This window comes from Brienomyrus brachyistius, chromosome 15 (genome assembly GCF_023856365.1).
Source record: "Brienomyrus brachyistius isolate T26 chromosome 15, BBRACH_0.4, whole genome shotgun sequence".
Classification (NCBI taxonomy): Eukaryota; Metazoa; Chordata; class Actinopteri; order Osteoglossiformes; family Mormyridae; genus Brienomyrus; species Brienomyrus brachyistius.
In genome coordinates this window covers 19,157,233-19,174,228 of record NC_064547.1, presented here as the reverse complement: position 1 = coordinate 19,174,228, position 16,996 = coordinate 19,157,233, and the positions used below count along the sequence as shown (strand labels likewise).

The window sequence follows — 16,996 nt, the reverse complement described above, 5'->3', positions numbered from 1 at the left end:
AGGGGCGGGTCTATCAGTTCTAGAGAGTCACACGAAGGGGGTGGATCTGGAGACGAGAGCCTGGAGGGCTACCCATCATGCATCCGAGAGGCTACCCATCACGCATCTGAGAGGCTACCCATCATGCATCTGCAGCCCAGGGCCACAACAACCAATAGGAGCACACCCCCAAGACAGCTGGTCGTAAGTTACTTTATGAATGCTGCAGTATGTTCCTGACCACCACATGAATATTTCATACTGTCACCCCCAAGCATATTTAAATGGTTAAGAACCCATTAAACAGCCCATAACCCCCCCCCATGCAAAATTATCTGGATAGAAGGCTTTTTAGTAACCATGCAGTATGTCTGAACAAAATGAACAAATCTGAAAAAAACAAGGCATATCTTATAAATATTTAAAACCACATACCCACCCCCTATTCTGCACACACATGAACTACGAAATGTGAGTTTAATTCACTTTAGTGGCATAATATGCTGTATAAACTTACCCAAATGCACATTCTTGTGGGACACCCCAACACATTCCATGATTTAATACTAATCGACGTATAATGAAGCTGTCTAGTTCCGGTTAAGATCAATACTGCCGTTTTTGAGAAACCACCAGAATAATTGTAAGGATTTGGTTGTGGCAATGTCTGGCTCTGCAGCCCAGACTGAGATCACACTGACAGCATGTCAATGACGACGAGGGTAGATTTTTCATTAAACAAAATGACAATTTCGTCAAAAAATGGCCAGAGGAAAAACGGGAAGTAGTGTAGCGTTTAACAGCATACAGGAGCACTTGCCTCTCCAGAGAGGATCTTACTCCCGTAAGTACCGGGCTGAAAAAGCCTTTGTTAGAGACCCTGAGTGAGAGTTCGGTCGTGGAGGGGGTCTGATTGGGCTGCTGGTTTCACCCCCCCAGTTTAATCGAGGTGAGAGGGCTGGGTGTCTCAGGCCGAAAGATTTGTATAATTCCAGAGCAGAAACGGCCCCAGAACATGATTCAGATCCGTGCACGCTGCTCGCCACGTTCTCAAACCAGAGAATAACATGCCTCACAGTGTACGGGGGGGCGGGGAGCTCTAAAAGGACACTATGCTGGGCAGGGGGGGTGCACTCAGCACTGCTGCGCCAACGTGACAGAGTGAGACTGAACAAGGCGTACGTGCAGAACGCAGAAGCCCAGCACTTTCCTTGTCTATGGTGTTAAAACCTCCAGGCCATGAGGACCAGCCAATCAGAAACCATGACTGAGATCACATGGTGCATTTCCAAGGAATCCAAAAAGGTCACCTTACATCTAAACTCTCAAAACACGATCTTCAGGTCCTACATGGTCATTAGGATCCAGTCAGAGTGTTAGATGATCAGCAACAGATGATTTACACCATCACCACCAACACACAGAGCACCTCCTCCAGGTCTGAACACCGCAGGGCAGCACCAGGAGAACCAGATCACTCTGAAAGCCAGCATCACCCCAGAAACACAGAACTGGCATTTCCATGTCAGAGTTCAGTTGCAACACTTGCACGGTGGAGAGGCTTTGAGCTTCTACAGTCATCATGCCATCGACCCAGAGCTTAACTGCACTCCATCCCCCAACACTGAAGCCTCGGGCTTAACACAGAGCTGGGGGGGTCCACATGGACCCACACGTGAAACAATGGACTGGGAAAGGAAGGATCAGAGATGGCACCTTCCACGAATGCCAGTAGGGGGAGCGTAAGTAAACCTGACCGCACTTCCACAGCCGACTGGGAGTGATTCCCTCTGAGGAATAATGATAACAAAAATTATAATAACAATAATAATAATCATAATAACAATAATATTGAATCCCAAGGGCACATGGAGCTCATCCTGCGCAATCCAGTCCAGCTGAGGGACACTAAATAACCATCATGGTCAAGGAAGCAAGAAATACCCGGTGGGTACGAGACTGCCACTACCCCCACAATCCAGCATGTGACTGGGAGGACTGGCTCCACCGGTAATCACTCAAAAGAATGACAGAACACAAAGCTCCCTTCGGGGGGGGGGGGCTTTTAAAGCAGGGGGTAAAGAATTCCAGGGGTCTGATAAATTATCTTTAGAGAGGTGTTAACGCCTCAAAATTTCATGCTTTTTATTTTCACGCATTGATTTGAGAAGCAGATCCTTCTTTCCCCACATCAACATTACACATCGACATGACATTTACTGAGCACTCGTATCCAAAGTAAGGCATGTTTTTTTTTGAGAATGCAGGGCAAGTCAGTCCCTGGACCAATCCGGGGTTAAGAGCTTTGCTGTGGAGCTCAACAGGAATACCAACCTGCAGATTCTGGGAACCTTCTGGTCAAGCCGCTGAGTTAACCTGCCGTCTAGCTAAGAAAATAACTGAGAAAATAACTCTGCCAAACACATGTCACAGAGTCAGATTATGACTTTGGTTGGAGAATGGAACTTTTAACCTTAAATAACTTTTAAACCTGAAAGTTTCACATCACTGAATGTGACTTAGCACTAAAACTTAACCAGTTTGTTGACAACTGCTGAGCAAAGGAGAAGAGGTCAGTGTTTGCAATGAACGAATGGAATGCACTGTAAAGACTGTAAAGACCCCCAACCTCAGCTCACAGGTCAGTTGCTCCAAGACCCCCTTGTCTAGGGATCCCAACACTCACTGCCTTCAGCTTGAGTGATGAAGCCAATAAGCAGGATGCAAACCCCAGGCCCTTCTGTGAGTCTCACAGCAAGCACAATGGTTTGGGGGGTTAAAAAAAAATAAAAAATTCCCCTGGGAAAAAAAGGCATTACAGAAAGAGAGGCCTCCCATCCAGTGGGTGAGGGTGACAGTCAAAATGCATGGGGGGGACGGGGGCGTGGCAGTCAGTGTACATGGCGAACAGCAGGCAAACCTGCCAGTGTGGAGGTCAAAGGGCAAACTCACGGGCTCACGCGTTCACTGCCAGCATGGCTCCCCGCTCTGCTGATGTGGAAGAGCTTACCGTACGGACCAGAAATTCACAAAAAAAAGCCCATGTGTGGCGCACTAAACCACAGCCACTTAATAATGCGAGATTTAAAGGGCCTCATTGGAACATAAAATCGCCTTTATTTGCACGTAATAAAGCAGCTTTCACTCAGCGCCTAGCACCAGTTCATCCTGTTCCGTTACCGTAACAGACCTCCCTGATCTGCACACCGTTACCATCGAAGGCTGGGGTTTGCCTGGCGAGGTACCGGGGGCCGCCACTGGCACTTGGGAGAGGGGCCCACCGGTGTCGGGGTCCCACAGAGATGCGAGGGACAGCTGCATGGCCAGAGAAGATGGAAAGATGTTTGGGGAAACGCAGGTCTTTCCCTGTAAATTTAGGACTGGGAAGCTTCTGGAAGTACGATGTATATCCAGGGGGAAAATAAGCAGATCAGTCCTCGAACCCCGAGCTGTGTCACAATCAGCAGCAGGCTGCACACTGGGCCATCAGCGGAGACCTGTAGCACGAGCTTAGGAACGTTATCAATCGCTGATGATTCTTGTTATCACAGTCAGGGGTGCCAACCTAGGTACCCACTATAGTGCCCTTTATCGGTGTTGGTGCCCGCAGCTTGGTTCAGGCCTCTGAGGGCTCTTTTCCATCGCACCAGGTACCGTACTTTTGGTACTTCGGGAAAGTACAGTACTTCAAGGTGTTTCCCACTGGCGTAAAGATTGCTACCGGCACCGAATGACATCAGAGTGCCAGGCAGGGTATTTTGTATTTTCGAGGAATGTCTGTAGTGTATCATGGGGCTGCGAAATTAATACCAACATCGAATGTTATGCATGTCCAATCTTTACATCACTAATAAGCTGGAATGAAATCAGGCTTTTTCTTGCTTTCAATTCTGTATACATACATTATCATGCAGAGAGTTGAAGTTTCCCTAAAACATTTTTACTCTGTCATAGGAAAAAACCTTAGCTAGCTCTGTAATTTTTATTATTATTCCTTTTATAGGATTATCCAACTGAAGTTTAAAAATCAGTTTGAAGTTTACCTCTGCTGCTTTTGCACAAGTGCTCCACGCGTTCTGACACCAGTCATAATCATTATAATAGACAGGTTCGTGAGAAATTTATAAAACTCCTTTTTGCTTCATAAATACCCCAATACTTATTACACCAAAATCACATTCCTATAACTACAACAGAATCACATCGCCAAGACAGCACACTGCGTGCTGTCCTAGTATATCAAACAAACTATTTTTAAAATTGGTTTGGCCACCAAACAGGAGAGGAAGAGACTACAATGAACAGTCAGGACTGCAAAAAAAAAGCTAGTCTACTACCAAGTCCAGAGCACTTTAACTAGAACCAATATATACCCTGATGAGACGTCATCTTAAACCATCAAGCTGCAAACATCCTTCTTTATGAGCAGAGCGGTAAGGAAAATCATCACCTGCCAGAGAGCCTTCTCTGACTTTTCAGTTTTTAAATGGATAGGCTAAGGATGTGCAGCAGGGCACACATGCCCATACCAACCACCAAAGAACTGGCAGACAGGGCCAGCGGCATGCCAGTCCATATCTCCATCCAGCTGTCAGAATTCCAGATCTTTCTGCATGACTCGGATGAAGCCACTGAAAGACCCTACACACTGGCCAAGGGCATGAGGTTGGATAACCAACGTCTCATTTTACAAAATATAAAGAAAATGATGCAGGGTTAAGCCTGGTAACCATGGTGATATTATTCTTACACAAAAAAAAAACCAACGTTATGTTTTAACATTAATTTTATTTCAGTGCCATAATCATTCTCCTTAGGCCTGAACGCTACAGCAAATGGCAAAGACTTACGCTACGGCTTTCATGCATGAATGCATGCATCAAAGTGAAAATATCTCCTTCACCCAGTAAGCTGCGGAGAAATTCCCGCAGACTTCATGACACAGACATTCCTCGCAATCTGCAGCCACACGCCAACACGCCACTCAGACGCTGCATTATGCTAAAAATAAGAGCACACATTTGAGTTTGCTCATGGCTGCTGATGGATGGACACATGCCCTTTCACAGGGAGATCTGAGGAACACACAACAAACAGGAGCTGCGTGCAGATGGGCCGATTCTCCTCTAAATGAATCTATAGATTTTCCTCCAGCCAATAGACTCCTGTCAGGAAGATCCTGCCGAACCTCCTGACTCAGACCCCGTGTGAGAGCAGAAACCCTGAGGAGCACTTCATGGGTCAACAGCCTGCACAGTGGAGCTACCTTGCTACAGCTTTTCCTGGGACAGTGTCCCCACATAACCACCTCTTGCTGTTTGGTAGCTGAGGGAGGTCAAGAAATCAATACCCCCACCCCCCAAAGGCTAACATAAGGAAGTACAGGACCACAGACATTCTGAGGTTACAGCAAGCTCTCAGCAGAAAGAGGCTTCTGAGAAGCTGGACACGCGCACGCTACAACACACATTTCTCTGACCAACAAACCCAACAGCACATAACTGTTAAAAACAGACCATCCATAGAAGCAACATGGAATGGAGATGAGGTCAGATGGCTCCATGAATTGCGAGAGGAGCCCAACGCCGATTTACTCTAGCACACGTGTTCCTGCTCCGACACTGATGTCAACAAGCGCAAGTCAGTGTCAGAGCTGAGCTGCAGATTTAAGGACTTTAAGAGACATCTCACGAAAGACAAAGGTTTTATCGTGCTTTTTCCAAGTCAAGTCACTTTATCAGTTCACACACATGAAACAAAATAGTTTCTCTGGAGCAGCATACAGCCAGAACAAGGAACAGTCAAGAACAAACACCGAACAATAAACACTAAGGGTAGAATGAACAATGAATGCACCTCTCAGATGAAATAAACTGAATCATTAGAATATACTATTATTCTTCAAACAACTAACATTTTATTTATTTAGCAGATACCTATCCGAAGCAGTGCCCAATTGACAAAGGAGGGTTAGATGTTCCCTGCAATTAGGGTTAAGGGCCTTGCTCAGGCGCCCAATGGTGACAACACTCTGTGTCTGTCATCGGAAGGTCACCAGTTCAAATCCCGTTGTTGGCAGTGTCGAAATCCAATGAACCACACACCACCTCCTCAAATTCAAAACAAAAAAATATATATACATCTATTGATCCTTGTTCCCCAACAGGAAACGTGAGGTCCACACAATGACAAACGGCGATGAGACAGGCTTGAAACGTGGCAATTTACCGCGGCCAAGAAGAGCAGATAACGGAGGCAGCACAAAGTGGTCTGTAGTTTCACAACATCAACGGTCACAAAGTGCCACAGTCATACGGAGCTTCCTATAGACTAAACGGTCAGGAAACCATACAAGCACTTAAGGTCATTTTTCCTATGGGGGGGGGGGGGGGGGGGCTTTTATGTGAGGGAGCTGTATTGTTATTTTAGGTGGAGACACGCAGCTGATGATATAAATCTTATCACAAACAGAACAAGAGGAGAGAATTTCAGCAGGTTTAGCGAGAAACGGACAATGGGGGAGGGTGCACCTTCAGAACCGCCAATCATAAAGGTAGTTGGTTTGAACGACACATACTTGACCCAATACAGAGTGACAACACGTCGCCGGAGGCACAATACTCAAAGCACAACTAACAAGCAACATAATGGCTTAGAAGCTGTTTCAGTCCAAGAACTGGACACAGAATCTGCTGGTTAGCATTAACACATTAACATTACACAAATAACTGCTAATTTAAATGTAAATGCAGACATAAATGGGCACGCAGCAGTAAGAAACAGATAGATGGTATAAAATAAATATTACGATATTTTGACTTTATGATGGGTAAAAGTTATGCACGTTCATTACATCATCTGATAAATTACGTGAGATATTCAACACTTTATTATAAAATAAAGCTTTGTGTTAATGATTTTGCCAAACTCTATGCTAATGTGTTCCAAGCATGTTTATGGTAGGCTAGGCTAGGCTATGATGTTTGTTATGTTAGGTGTACTGTACTGAAATGCATTTCTGCCTAAAGATATTTTCGCCTTACGACAGGTTTATCGGAACATAACCTCAACGTAACCTGGGGAGAGTCTGTATAGATATTTACACTATGCACACTGTTATATACATCCACAGAAATTACCCTCCTAGTCCATCACACAGATATCGGCTACAAACTGGCATTTTAAAATAAAACTCACTTTCCATTCCTTTCTTTCTACCAGGGCATTTGTAACGTTAAAGGGCTTTCCAAAGCTGGCTGAGCACCTGATTAAATTTGGGAAACCCATTGAACAGGAAGGACTACATCGCTCCGAAGAGTAATTAGCAGCAACATCACACGAGGGCACATTTAATATGGAAGGCAAAATTGATCATTGCTATTAAGTGTAAATGTAACAGTCACGAAGGGGCAGGTGTGTCCGTGATGAGACACCGCAGTGCATTTCGCTTCACAACAGCACGGTCACACTACATGACACCAGTGTCTGCATTATGGACAGCAGTCAGGTGGGTGTCTAATCGGCGGTGAAATTAAAAGAAGGCATCTCCCCACACAAGGCTGGCTAAACAGCAGCCTTCAGTTGACAGGTATCCCTACATCTGACCCCAGAAACAATACATCATGAAAGTGAACACTCTGTGAAACTCTGGCACATTTTTTAAAAGCCGTGACCCGCCGTCGCACGAAGCATGACAAGCAGTCTCTTTCAGGGCCACAGGTAACAACAGTATCTGTTCACATGACAGCCCATGTGCACTTTCACGAGTTGCACTGGTTTCTGAGGACAAACAGCAGGACAGAGCCATGAATTTCACGAGATTAATTGCGAAAATGGTCACTGCACAATTATGCCTACTGTTAGAGATCCAAAACAGATTCAGTGCTTGTCGGAAATCTTTTATTTAAATCTGTTGTAACTGGCCTGAATTATTCCAATGCACATCCAGGTGAAGCTTTTAGTGTCTTGAACAGTTTAACATTTCTAAAAGTTTTTTTTAAAAAAGTTATCCTATCCGACATCAATTACAGCGTAGAGAAGACAAATCTTTGTTACTCTCTGAAATTAACAGGTTCGCGGTGGTTTTTAAAGACAACTTTTCTTCGTTACAACATAAGGGTTTGGGTTAACACTCTGAAATATGGAAGGAAAAACGTTTGCGACGCACCTTTCACTTTTAAACCAAATGGGGTTTTTTTGTACTGAGCGGTAACGTCACTGAAATCAACAGATGATGCATTAATGAAAACTACGGGGAAAGCAATGCTGGATCCCGATATGTCACTAGCAAACGCATTTGAAATGGTTACATTTCCTCAATTGGGTTTATATTTCGCTTATACTAAAGGGACATTAATTACATGAAAAAGCCACCTGCTTCCTGGGACATGCGACACACAGCTCTCCGACCACATGTTACGCTTTTATACGTGAGATCCGATCAGTACCAGGCTCACAATATGGCATCAATATCGACAGAATGCAAACAAAACCTGACCGGGAGAGAGAAGAAATTTGCCATCGGCAGAAGGTCATCTGGACCGGGCAAGCGGAGTCACACTGACCAGAATGATGCATACTAGGATATATTAGTAGGAATACTAGGATGTGTTAATATCATGAATACTCGGGTGCCTAGTAGCATGTTATTCTGACGAATATTAGGATGCATATTAGGACATTTTCCCGACTAAATGTAATCGGACTTCCACCGGCGCATCTGTCCCCCCCTACACAAACGCCGTGCCTTCTATCGCCTCCGTCCGAGCAGCGCCTGCCTGTGGCCTGCCTCCACCCGCGCAGCGCACTGGCACAGCCGGGGGATTTGGGGATAAATAAGGCTCGATGGAGCGCGGAGTGTGAAAAGCCGCGCGGTGGGCAGCGGGCGCCGCCACAGCGGGGAAGGCGCGGATACTCACCCGCACAGGAGCACTAATATCAGGCACGGCAACAACACGCTCAGCCTCTTCATTATCTTCCCGCGGGGACCCACATCCTCGCTCTTTCCTCGTTTTATGTTTTATGTTTTTTTGCCTTTTCTCTGCCTCCAGTCGCTCTTGTCTCCCCAGGCAGCCCGATTCGAGCCGTAAAAAAAATGCGACGGGCCGACCGCGATGCGTGTCCGCTTCCACGTTACCGCGCCCCCCCCTCGGCGGCTGCTCCTTCCCCCCCAGCACCAGCCGCTGCGATTCCGTTTTCTCTGCTCGCCACCCCCCGCCGCCCCCGTGACGCGGCCGCTTTCGGTTCCTCCCCCTTCGGCCTGGAGCTGGATCCGGAGCCGGAGTTCCCGTGTCACTCCGTATTCTCTCACCGGCGATATGCGCGACTCCCCGCGCGCCGTTTCACATGTTATCGGGAATTAACGCAAGTCTCCTGTTCACGTGCACCAGCCCTCTGCGCATTTTACGTAGCGTAATTTGCATACCGTATTTTATCTTGCTCAAGGCAGCGGCGTTTCCGCTTTTTTGTCCCGTCTTCTTATTTGCCTCAGGACCTATGATGGGATATAAATCTTCTGCATTTAATCTTACAATGAAAAATCGCAAATTATGTAGGTGACTACAATAGTGGGTATCTCTGAGCTGCAAAACATGTATCCGATGTCGCGACTATTTTCCACGTTTGTTCACTTTTATTTTTGATTTTTTTTTCAAAGGGGATGAGTGCAAGCTAAATAGAATTAGTGGGAAATGATATAGTTATGTAAATGCATATTTAAAAACTGACATGACAGTTATTCTTTTTCTATGATACGTTTACAGCCGTTTCGTAATGTACGATAAGGCGTACTGTGGCGCACCACATTTACTGACACAATTAGGAATGTGTGAAATATGTTATGTGACATTTATATTCGTCATTTTTGTGCGTGATTGCTGGTAGACATCCGGGAGGCAGAGGGCGTCAGAGGGCCACGCAAGATTCTCTGCCGTTGCGCTTATGCCCAGCGTAGAAAAGCGTTTCCGCCGGTCGGAAGGGGGACGCAGTCGCTCGGCTGCAGCTCGGCGCTCCGGCTTTCCTGTTCGTCGCCATCGGCGCAGACTCGTAATCATGGGTGCCTTTGTGGTGCTGGCGGCTGTATTCGTGTCGGTGTCCGTCGCCGAAGTTGGGGCCGCCTTCTCGCAGTCCTTGGACAGCGATTTCACCTTCACCCTGCCCGCCGGCCGCAAGGAGTGCTTCTTCCAGACCATGAGGAAGGACGCCTCCCTGGAGATCGAGTACCAGGTGATCGGGTTCTCATCGAGCTTCATTTATGATAAATCAAACCCATTAAAAAAAAAAGAGAGACCAGCCGGTTTAAAGTCTCTTCGTGTGTCATTCCCAGCAAACCGTTATCTTAGTTAAAGTTGAAGATGCCAGCAGAGGGATTAAAGCAGATATTAGAGCAGATAGTAAGCTTCGGGTTCGAAGTTTTATTGTCACGTGTTCCTCTGAACACCGTCAAATTCCGATACCACAGTTGTAGGAAAGGAGTCATCAGTGCAAGACAAACAGCGGTACAAGACAAGGCGAAACTGCAATCAGAATGAGTTAACAATAAGTAGTAGTAACTATGTGCAATGGGGTAAGTATGCAAATGGATAAGCATATGAAGTGAAGCGAGGGTTATGTCACACTGGTGTTACACCACCTTGCACATCTTGGCAGTCTCCTCAACTTGGAGCACAGGGCAAATAAAAGGACATATCTGATTATTTGTCACTTGTGTAACAGCGGCACTGAAGAACAGATTGGGGGACAGTCTGGGTATATGACATTTACTACAACTTTGCTGAAGTTTGTGATGCCTTTCACTTTTTTTGGGGGGGGGGGTGGTTCAGAAGGCAGCACTGTTGCATCACACTTCCAGCGTTGGGGGTTCAAATCCCATCTTTACCATGGATTTGCATGCCATGTCCTTCCCCTGCTTTGCTCCTACATGCATTTGGGATTACTGGCATCTCTAAATTAGTGTTTCCCAGTCCAGTCCTTAAGGATCCAGTCCACATATTTGCTCCCTGCATTTATACAAAGGGATTCAGTGTTCTTGATTGGCTGGGAGCTGGCAAGAAGCAAAAATATGGACTGTCTGGGAGTCTCCAAGGATCGGGTTGAGAAAAGCTGCTTTAAATTGCCCATAGTGTGAATGTATGCTAAAGGCCACCAAGCAGCCCTGACCAGGGTAAGTGGTTTGAAGATTGAAGATTTTCTGCGAAAAACCTTGAATCGTCCAAATGTGCTCAGGATGTAATCTGTCACATCACTCCCAAGTCACTTCTGCCTGTCACTAAACGGCTCCCGTAGTTCAGCAAGTAGAGCATTGTACTAGTAAATTTGGGTTAAAATCCCGGGTGTCACGTAAATGTATGAAGGATCATTTGGCTTTATTTGCTGGTCCCTCTGTTGGCTTCTCTGACGTCTCCCTTCTGACTCCTGGTGACCCTTAGGTGCTGGACGGTGCCGGCCTCGATGTAGACTTCTCCCTTTCCTCGCCCAGTGGGCACATGCTGGCCAGAGACCACAGGAAGTCGGACGGCGTTCACACGTAGGTGGCACTGTCTCTCTCTGATTGGGGGGGTTGCAACTGAGTTCCTCCTCCATTTACCACGTTGTTATTTTCGCTTCTGCAGGGTGGAGACGGACGACGGGGACTACATGTTCTGTTTTGACAACACCTTCAGCACTGTCTCTGAGAAGATCATCTTCTTCGAGCTAATCCTAGACAACATGGAGGACGTGGAAGGCGACCAGGACTGGAAGGAGTACGTCCACGGGACGGACCTGCTGGACATGAAGCTGGAGGACATCATGGTAACTGAGGCTGAAACACCGCTGCTCCTCTCCTTTCTAGATAAGACCTCCAACCAGGCCCATTGGCTGTAGAGCAGAGCAGTGCCGATTAAACCCAGCACTGTCTGTGCTGTTAGCATACACGGCTGGTGACCTTGTGCAGAGGCCATGTTGACACTGCCATCTGGTCCCTCGGATCATGGTGGCCTCATCCGGTGTCACCGTGACCAGCTAACTTGCCATTCATTTCTACTTCCCTGGGAGAGCAGAGGATCCCAAAGAAGGCTGCCAAGAGCTCCCCAGTTAGAACGTTCCGGTAGTTTCTTCATGTTTGCCAGGTAGACAAACGAAATGTCCATGTGGTCAGAAAGCCTGATGCAGTTCGCTCTTCATATCGGTCGCTTTTCCACATGGGTGTCGTTTGGTTTGCTCACGTATGCACAAGCCCATGCGTGAGAGACTCATCAGCACCCCACCCACTCGTCTTGCAGGACACCATCAACAGCGTCAAGGCGCGGCTGGGGAAGAGCCTGCAGATCCAGACGGTGCTGCGTGCGTTTGAGGCACGTGACCGTAACCTACAGGAGAGCAACTATGAGCGCGTCAACACGTGGTCCTGCGTCAACCTGCTGGTCATGGTGCTGGTGTCCGGCTTGCAGGTGTACCTCCTGCGCAGCCTCTTCGACGACAAGCGCAAGAACCGCACGTAGCGTCCACATGCTTGGGCGTGGGGGGAGGGGCGGAGTCTGACTTTACATGCGGCCAGGGGGGCCTGCCCTCCTCGTCTCTGTTGGGTGTTTACCCTGCACGGCCGATGGACCTCACACACTCACACACGCACGCTATGAAGCACATTCTCCCAAGCTCTGTCCATCCATCCACTCTTCTCTAATGGCCTGAGGTCAGGTTGACATCCTTTGCTTGTCACTCTAGAGTGTTTGTCTCCAGTATTCACACTAAGTCAAGTCGCTGGACGCGACACCCATTAACGCTCGTTAAAATCCTTGGGACTGTTCAGCGTTCTTCCCAATATCCAGGTTCCCAATCTAGGGGTTTTAATTAGATCTCCATGCTGCTGACCTAACGGAGATTGAGACCCAGGGCTATAATTTTAGTTGGAAAATGAATTACTTTTATATGCATCTTAATCTGTAAGAAATGGGTCATATTTAATGCTTTGTATGTTTTTTTGAAACTAACCCCCAATATGTTGACCATGTGACTGTTTACAGGGCACCAGGCTGTACTTGCTGTCACTGTCCCTGGTGACAGCCTCCTGTCCATTAGTGAGACAGGAAGTGCACCCTCTATAGTGTGCTGTGGTGTACTGCACATAGCCTGCAACCAGAGCCTGCAGAGATAAATGCAGGCTGGCTCTCTCCATGCTAACCGGCAATGCAAATATACGTCCGGATAGCAGCAGAGTGAAAAGGGGGAGAGGAAGCGAGAAGCAGCCATTAGATCCTCAGCATGCATGATTTATGGGGCGTAAGCGATGACAGGCCTGGCGCTGCACTGACACACCTCTGCTTTCGCTCCTGAAGGGGGGGTAACGGGGCTGGTTTCGAGTTCCTGTGTTTCCATCTATAGTGCAGAAAGGCATTCCTGTTTAGGATGCAGAGCCTGTAAGCAGCGGGCAGAACTGCATTGTGGGTCTGCTAGTCAGTCTGCATGAATGTGAGCAAGGGGCAAATAAAAATGGCAGGCAGATACTTACCAAGCTCACCTCAGTAACAAAGGAAGTCCAGGACAAAATGCTGCAAATTCTTGTGGGCAAAACTTAGAAAGAAATGGTAGCATTAATTCAGCCCAGCCATTTATGTGAACCAAACACGACGGGGTCAGTGGCAGAGGGACCCCTTTGTGTTTGCTACTAACTCAGGATAATGTCACAGTGCCGCTGAGCGTGACCCTTGGACTTAACTGGAGATAAGAGGAATTGCTGCAGGTTTGGAGAAAGACTACTAAAATCTGTCCCTAACGTCACAGCAGGCTAGGGGATCGAGGTCCCAGCCTGACCTGGGGGGGGGGGTTCAGCTATGTAAAGGGATGGTACCATAGCACTGTATGCTAAATTAGCTCCTGGGCTGCGCATTTCATGCTAAGCAATGCCTTAAGTTACTAACGTCAGGCAGGACAGTGGCACGTCGAGCCAGGAGTCCGAGAAGATGAGCACAACTTAGACCCCCACCTTAAAAGTCCGGCCTTTGAAGACAGACATAGTTATTCTCACCAGTGTACTCACGGAACCCTGTCAAAGGCCTGTTTATGCAAGTGAATCGATGTTGAGCTCAAAATGTGAACGGACTCGTTTCCCACGAGGGAGGCTGACTGCTGCGTCTTGGCCACTAGGGCGGCGACTCGCAAGCGGCTGCCCTGCGTGCGGCGTGATCCTGCGCCCTGTTGCCGCTCTGTACCCCTCCGTCAAAGTGCCTCAATTTTTACCGTCAGTATTTGTATTTGCTGGTTTTACTCGCACATGCTTTATATTTAGGCAAACTGAGTGTAACGTAACTAAAGTCAAATAAATGTTTATCGTTCATATATATCAGTGTCTGAAAGTGTTTGTGAAGTACAGGAGAGTAATTCGAAAAACAAGGTAATTTGAGGTAATTTATTTTCAATAGTAACGGCTGGTTCTATTGCAAGACATTTAACTATTCGTAAAAGGACGCCATATTCGTGGCTTTAAATTTAGCATAAAACTTTATCAAGAAAACGTGGCAATGATAAAAAAAAAACTATGAATATTTCCATTTTCATAACAAATTGAATATTAAGGTAATTTGTATGAGTGTCCGAAGTCGCAGCTGATCATTGTTTTCTTTCCATGTATATTTCTGTACTACTATGCAGACCCTTCAAACACTGCTCTGGTGTTTACTGTAATCACCCTGCTTACTATTATAATATAGAAAAGTGTCACATACACCCCGAAAAAAGGCACCTAATGAGTAGTATTTCATAACCAAAGAAGTTAGGTGAGTCTTTCCCGTTCGCCCTCGGAAACAGACCTGTTGGCATGACAGTCCTATACGACTGTAAGTAAACTCAAAACGATTTAACCAAAGCAGGCACAAACGCATCTTTTCGCCTCAGCATCAGTCTAATCGCGAAAGGAATTACTCATAATTTTGCTATCAGACAAGACGATATTCAATTCCCATTTGCGAATATCTGAAAGTTTATGTGACAATATAAATACATCCTTTAAAGCAAACCCCGCGCCCCTCGCTAGGGGGCGCTCCCGCATTATCACGCCGTCATTCCAAAGGACGATCGCTTCCGGGTGCTTAAGCGCACGACAACCAGTCGGATAGTGACGAGACTTTTACAGGTATGTACAAATTGACAGTAAAACTCCAATAGACACTTTAATGACATCGTTTGCTCTTGTCATTTCAGTAATGGCAAATACGTCTGCAGGTAGAGAGAGTTTACTGTAGCTCGACGTCTGATCCGTTTATTATTCGCCTGGCAGATGACGACATTGTCGGACGTTGCACTGAAATATTTCCTACCTACGGAAAACACCACGCTTCATTCAACACTACATCCCGACATCTAGTGTAGTTTATTAACGGAACCTATTGGATGTCTGTTTTGCTGGGCTGCGCGCTCTCGGCTTACTGCCCCACGTCTCCCAACAGCTGCATGCAGCTGCTGTAAGGGCGATTCCTGTTCTGACGGGCCATGGGCGCGGACGGCGCCCCCTGGCGGAAGGTGCTCTACGAGCGCCAATCCTTCCCGGATAACTACGTGGACAGTCGCTTTCTGGAGGAATTGCGGCGCAATGTGGGTGTGCGGAGGTACCGCTACTGGGCCGTGGTGCGGGAGGCAGGCCTGGTGGCTCAGCAGCTGTCCTGTGTGGCTGTGGTTCTCACGTTGTGGTCCTACATGGATCAGGGCCAGCTGGCCCCAGCCACACTGCTGCTGGGCAGCGTGCTGTGTGCCCTGTTAGGCTATGGGTTGTACCGTGCCCTCGGCAGGGGCCACAGCGTGGAGCGGACACGCTGCGCCGACCTTCAGAGCGCCACCATCTTCATGGCCTTTACCTTTGGCTTCTCGCCGGTGCTGAAGACACTGACAGAGTCGGTGAGCACGGACACGGTGTACGCCATGACGGCGCTCATGCTTCTGGCCCACCTGGTGTCCTTCCCCTACGCCCAGCCCAGCCCGCCAGGTAGCTTGTCGCTCAACGCGGCCCTCTTCGCGTCTGTGTGCCTAGCCTCCCGCCTGCCAGGGGCGCTGTACGTCTTCGCTATGATGACATGCGCCATGCTGGTGTTTGCTCTCTGGCCCTGTCTGCTGCACCGGCTGCGCGACGTGGCCCCGTGCACCTTCCCCTGGGCGGCAGCGCTGGTGTCGCTGGGGGGCGTGGCCGGCCTGGCCAGTCTGTCCCCTGCGGGCGCCCTGCTTCTGACCTTGACGCTGCTGGCTCTGACTCTGCTCTGCCCCCTGCTGCTGCTGTGGCTGCAGCGGCACAAGGACAACATTCACGGGCCCTGGGATGAGGCGGAGATCCACGAGGATCTGTCTCGCATACTGAGGGCGAAGGACTGACAGCGCCCTGCTCAGGACAAGGCTGCAGAGCAGAAAGCCGGCAGTTGAGCCCCCTTAAACGACCACGACTGTGCCGACATTGCAGCCCCCTTTTGTAGGACGCACCACGATCCAGGCCCATTTAGTGAAAGAGATGGAAAGAGCTATACGCTAAAAAGGTCCAGATGAACCTGAGAATTGGCAGAGGTTTAGTTTAATGCACCAAATACTGAAAACTTTATACTTGACAGTCTGAAGAGTTGAATGTGTGTTCTGTTTTAATGTTTTAAATAAAATAGCCTCACCTGCACTGTAATCTGGATCGTGTCACAAACTTAATATATATGTGACAGGAATAGAGTACTGTATGGTTTTTAATGGGAAGAGCTTGGTATTGTCTTATTTTTTATGATGGCTGATACATGATGTAAGAATATGGGAATCGTGAGGCTTGTTTTGTTTTTCTGCTCATGTCTCCATCTTCTTGGTGGTCAGGACCATCTAACCTTCACATCAGACAAGAACATCGGCGTGATCATTGCTTGTGAGAGATCCTTCTGTCGCGGCCACAGTTCCAGGAACTCGCAAGTTAACCCTGTTCGTCATGAATTGCAATGAGAGTGTTATAAATGTTCATTTTAATGACATGTGTGGTACTGTGGCTGCAGGCTGTCTTGGTACATTTATGCACATTTAATAAACACTG

General features: G+C 47.6%; 3 protein-coding genes across 7 annotated transcripts in view; 2 read left to right on the top strand and 1 right to left on the bottom strand.

Moving 5' to 3' along the window:
* suco (SUN domain containing ossification factor) overlaps nucleotides 1-9,249 on the bottom strand; it is a 29,666-nt gene extending 20,417 nt beyond the window's left edge. For all 4 annotated transcript variants that reach the window (XM_048975970.1, XM_048975972.1, XM_048975973.1 and 1 more), the window contains exon 1: nucleotides 8,898-9,249. In XM_048975970.1, the coding sequence (XP_048831927.1) occupies nucleotides 8,898-8,950 (53 nt within the window). In that variant the 5' untranslated portion in view covers nucleotides 8,951-9,249. The remainder of the gene's footprint in view (nucleotides 1-8,897) is intronic.
* A 76-nt stretch (nucleotides 9,250-9,325) lies between these two features.
* On the top strand, nucleotides 9,326-14,294 carry tmed5 (transmembrane p24 trafficking protein 5). The gene is made up of 4 exons (XM_048975980.1): nucleotides 9,326-10,203; nucleotides 11,406-11,503; nucleotides 11,589-11,769; nucleotides 12,240-14,294. The coding sequence occupies exons 1-4, from the start codon at nucleotides 9,919-9,921 to the stop codon at nucleotides 12,456-12,458; spliced, it is 783 nt and encodes a 260-aa protein (XP_048831937.1). The 5' UTR covers nucleotides 9,326-9,918; the 3' UTR covers nucleotides 12,459-14,294.
* Nucleotides 14,295-14,585: 291 nt separating this feature from the next.
* On the top strand, nucleotides 14,586-16,600 carry pigc (phosphatidylinositol glycan anchor biosynthesis, class C). Of its 2 annotated transcripts, none has more exons than XM_048975979.1 (2): nucleotides 14,586-15,085; nucleotides 15,230-16,600. In XM_048975979.1, exon 2 carries the CDS (start codon nucleotides 15,442-15,444, stop codon nucleotides 16,309-16,311), a length of 870 nt encoding a protein of 289 aa, XP_048831936.1. In that variant the 5' UTR covers nucleotides 14,586-15,085; nucleotides 15,230-15,441; the 3' UTR covers nucleotides 16,312-16,600. The 2 variants fall into 2 exon arrangements, with proteins under 2 accessions (XP_048831936.1, XP_048831935.1); XM_048975978.1 differs by having other exon boundaries at nucleotides 14,587-15,085; nucleotides 15,399-16,600.
* The last annotated feature ends 396 nt before the right edge of the window (nucleotides 16,601-16,996 follow it).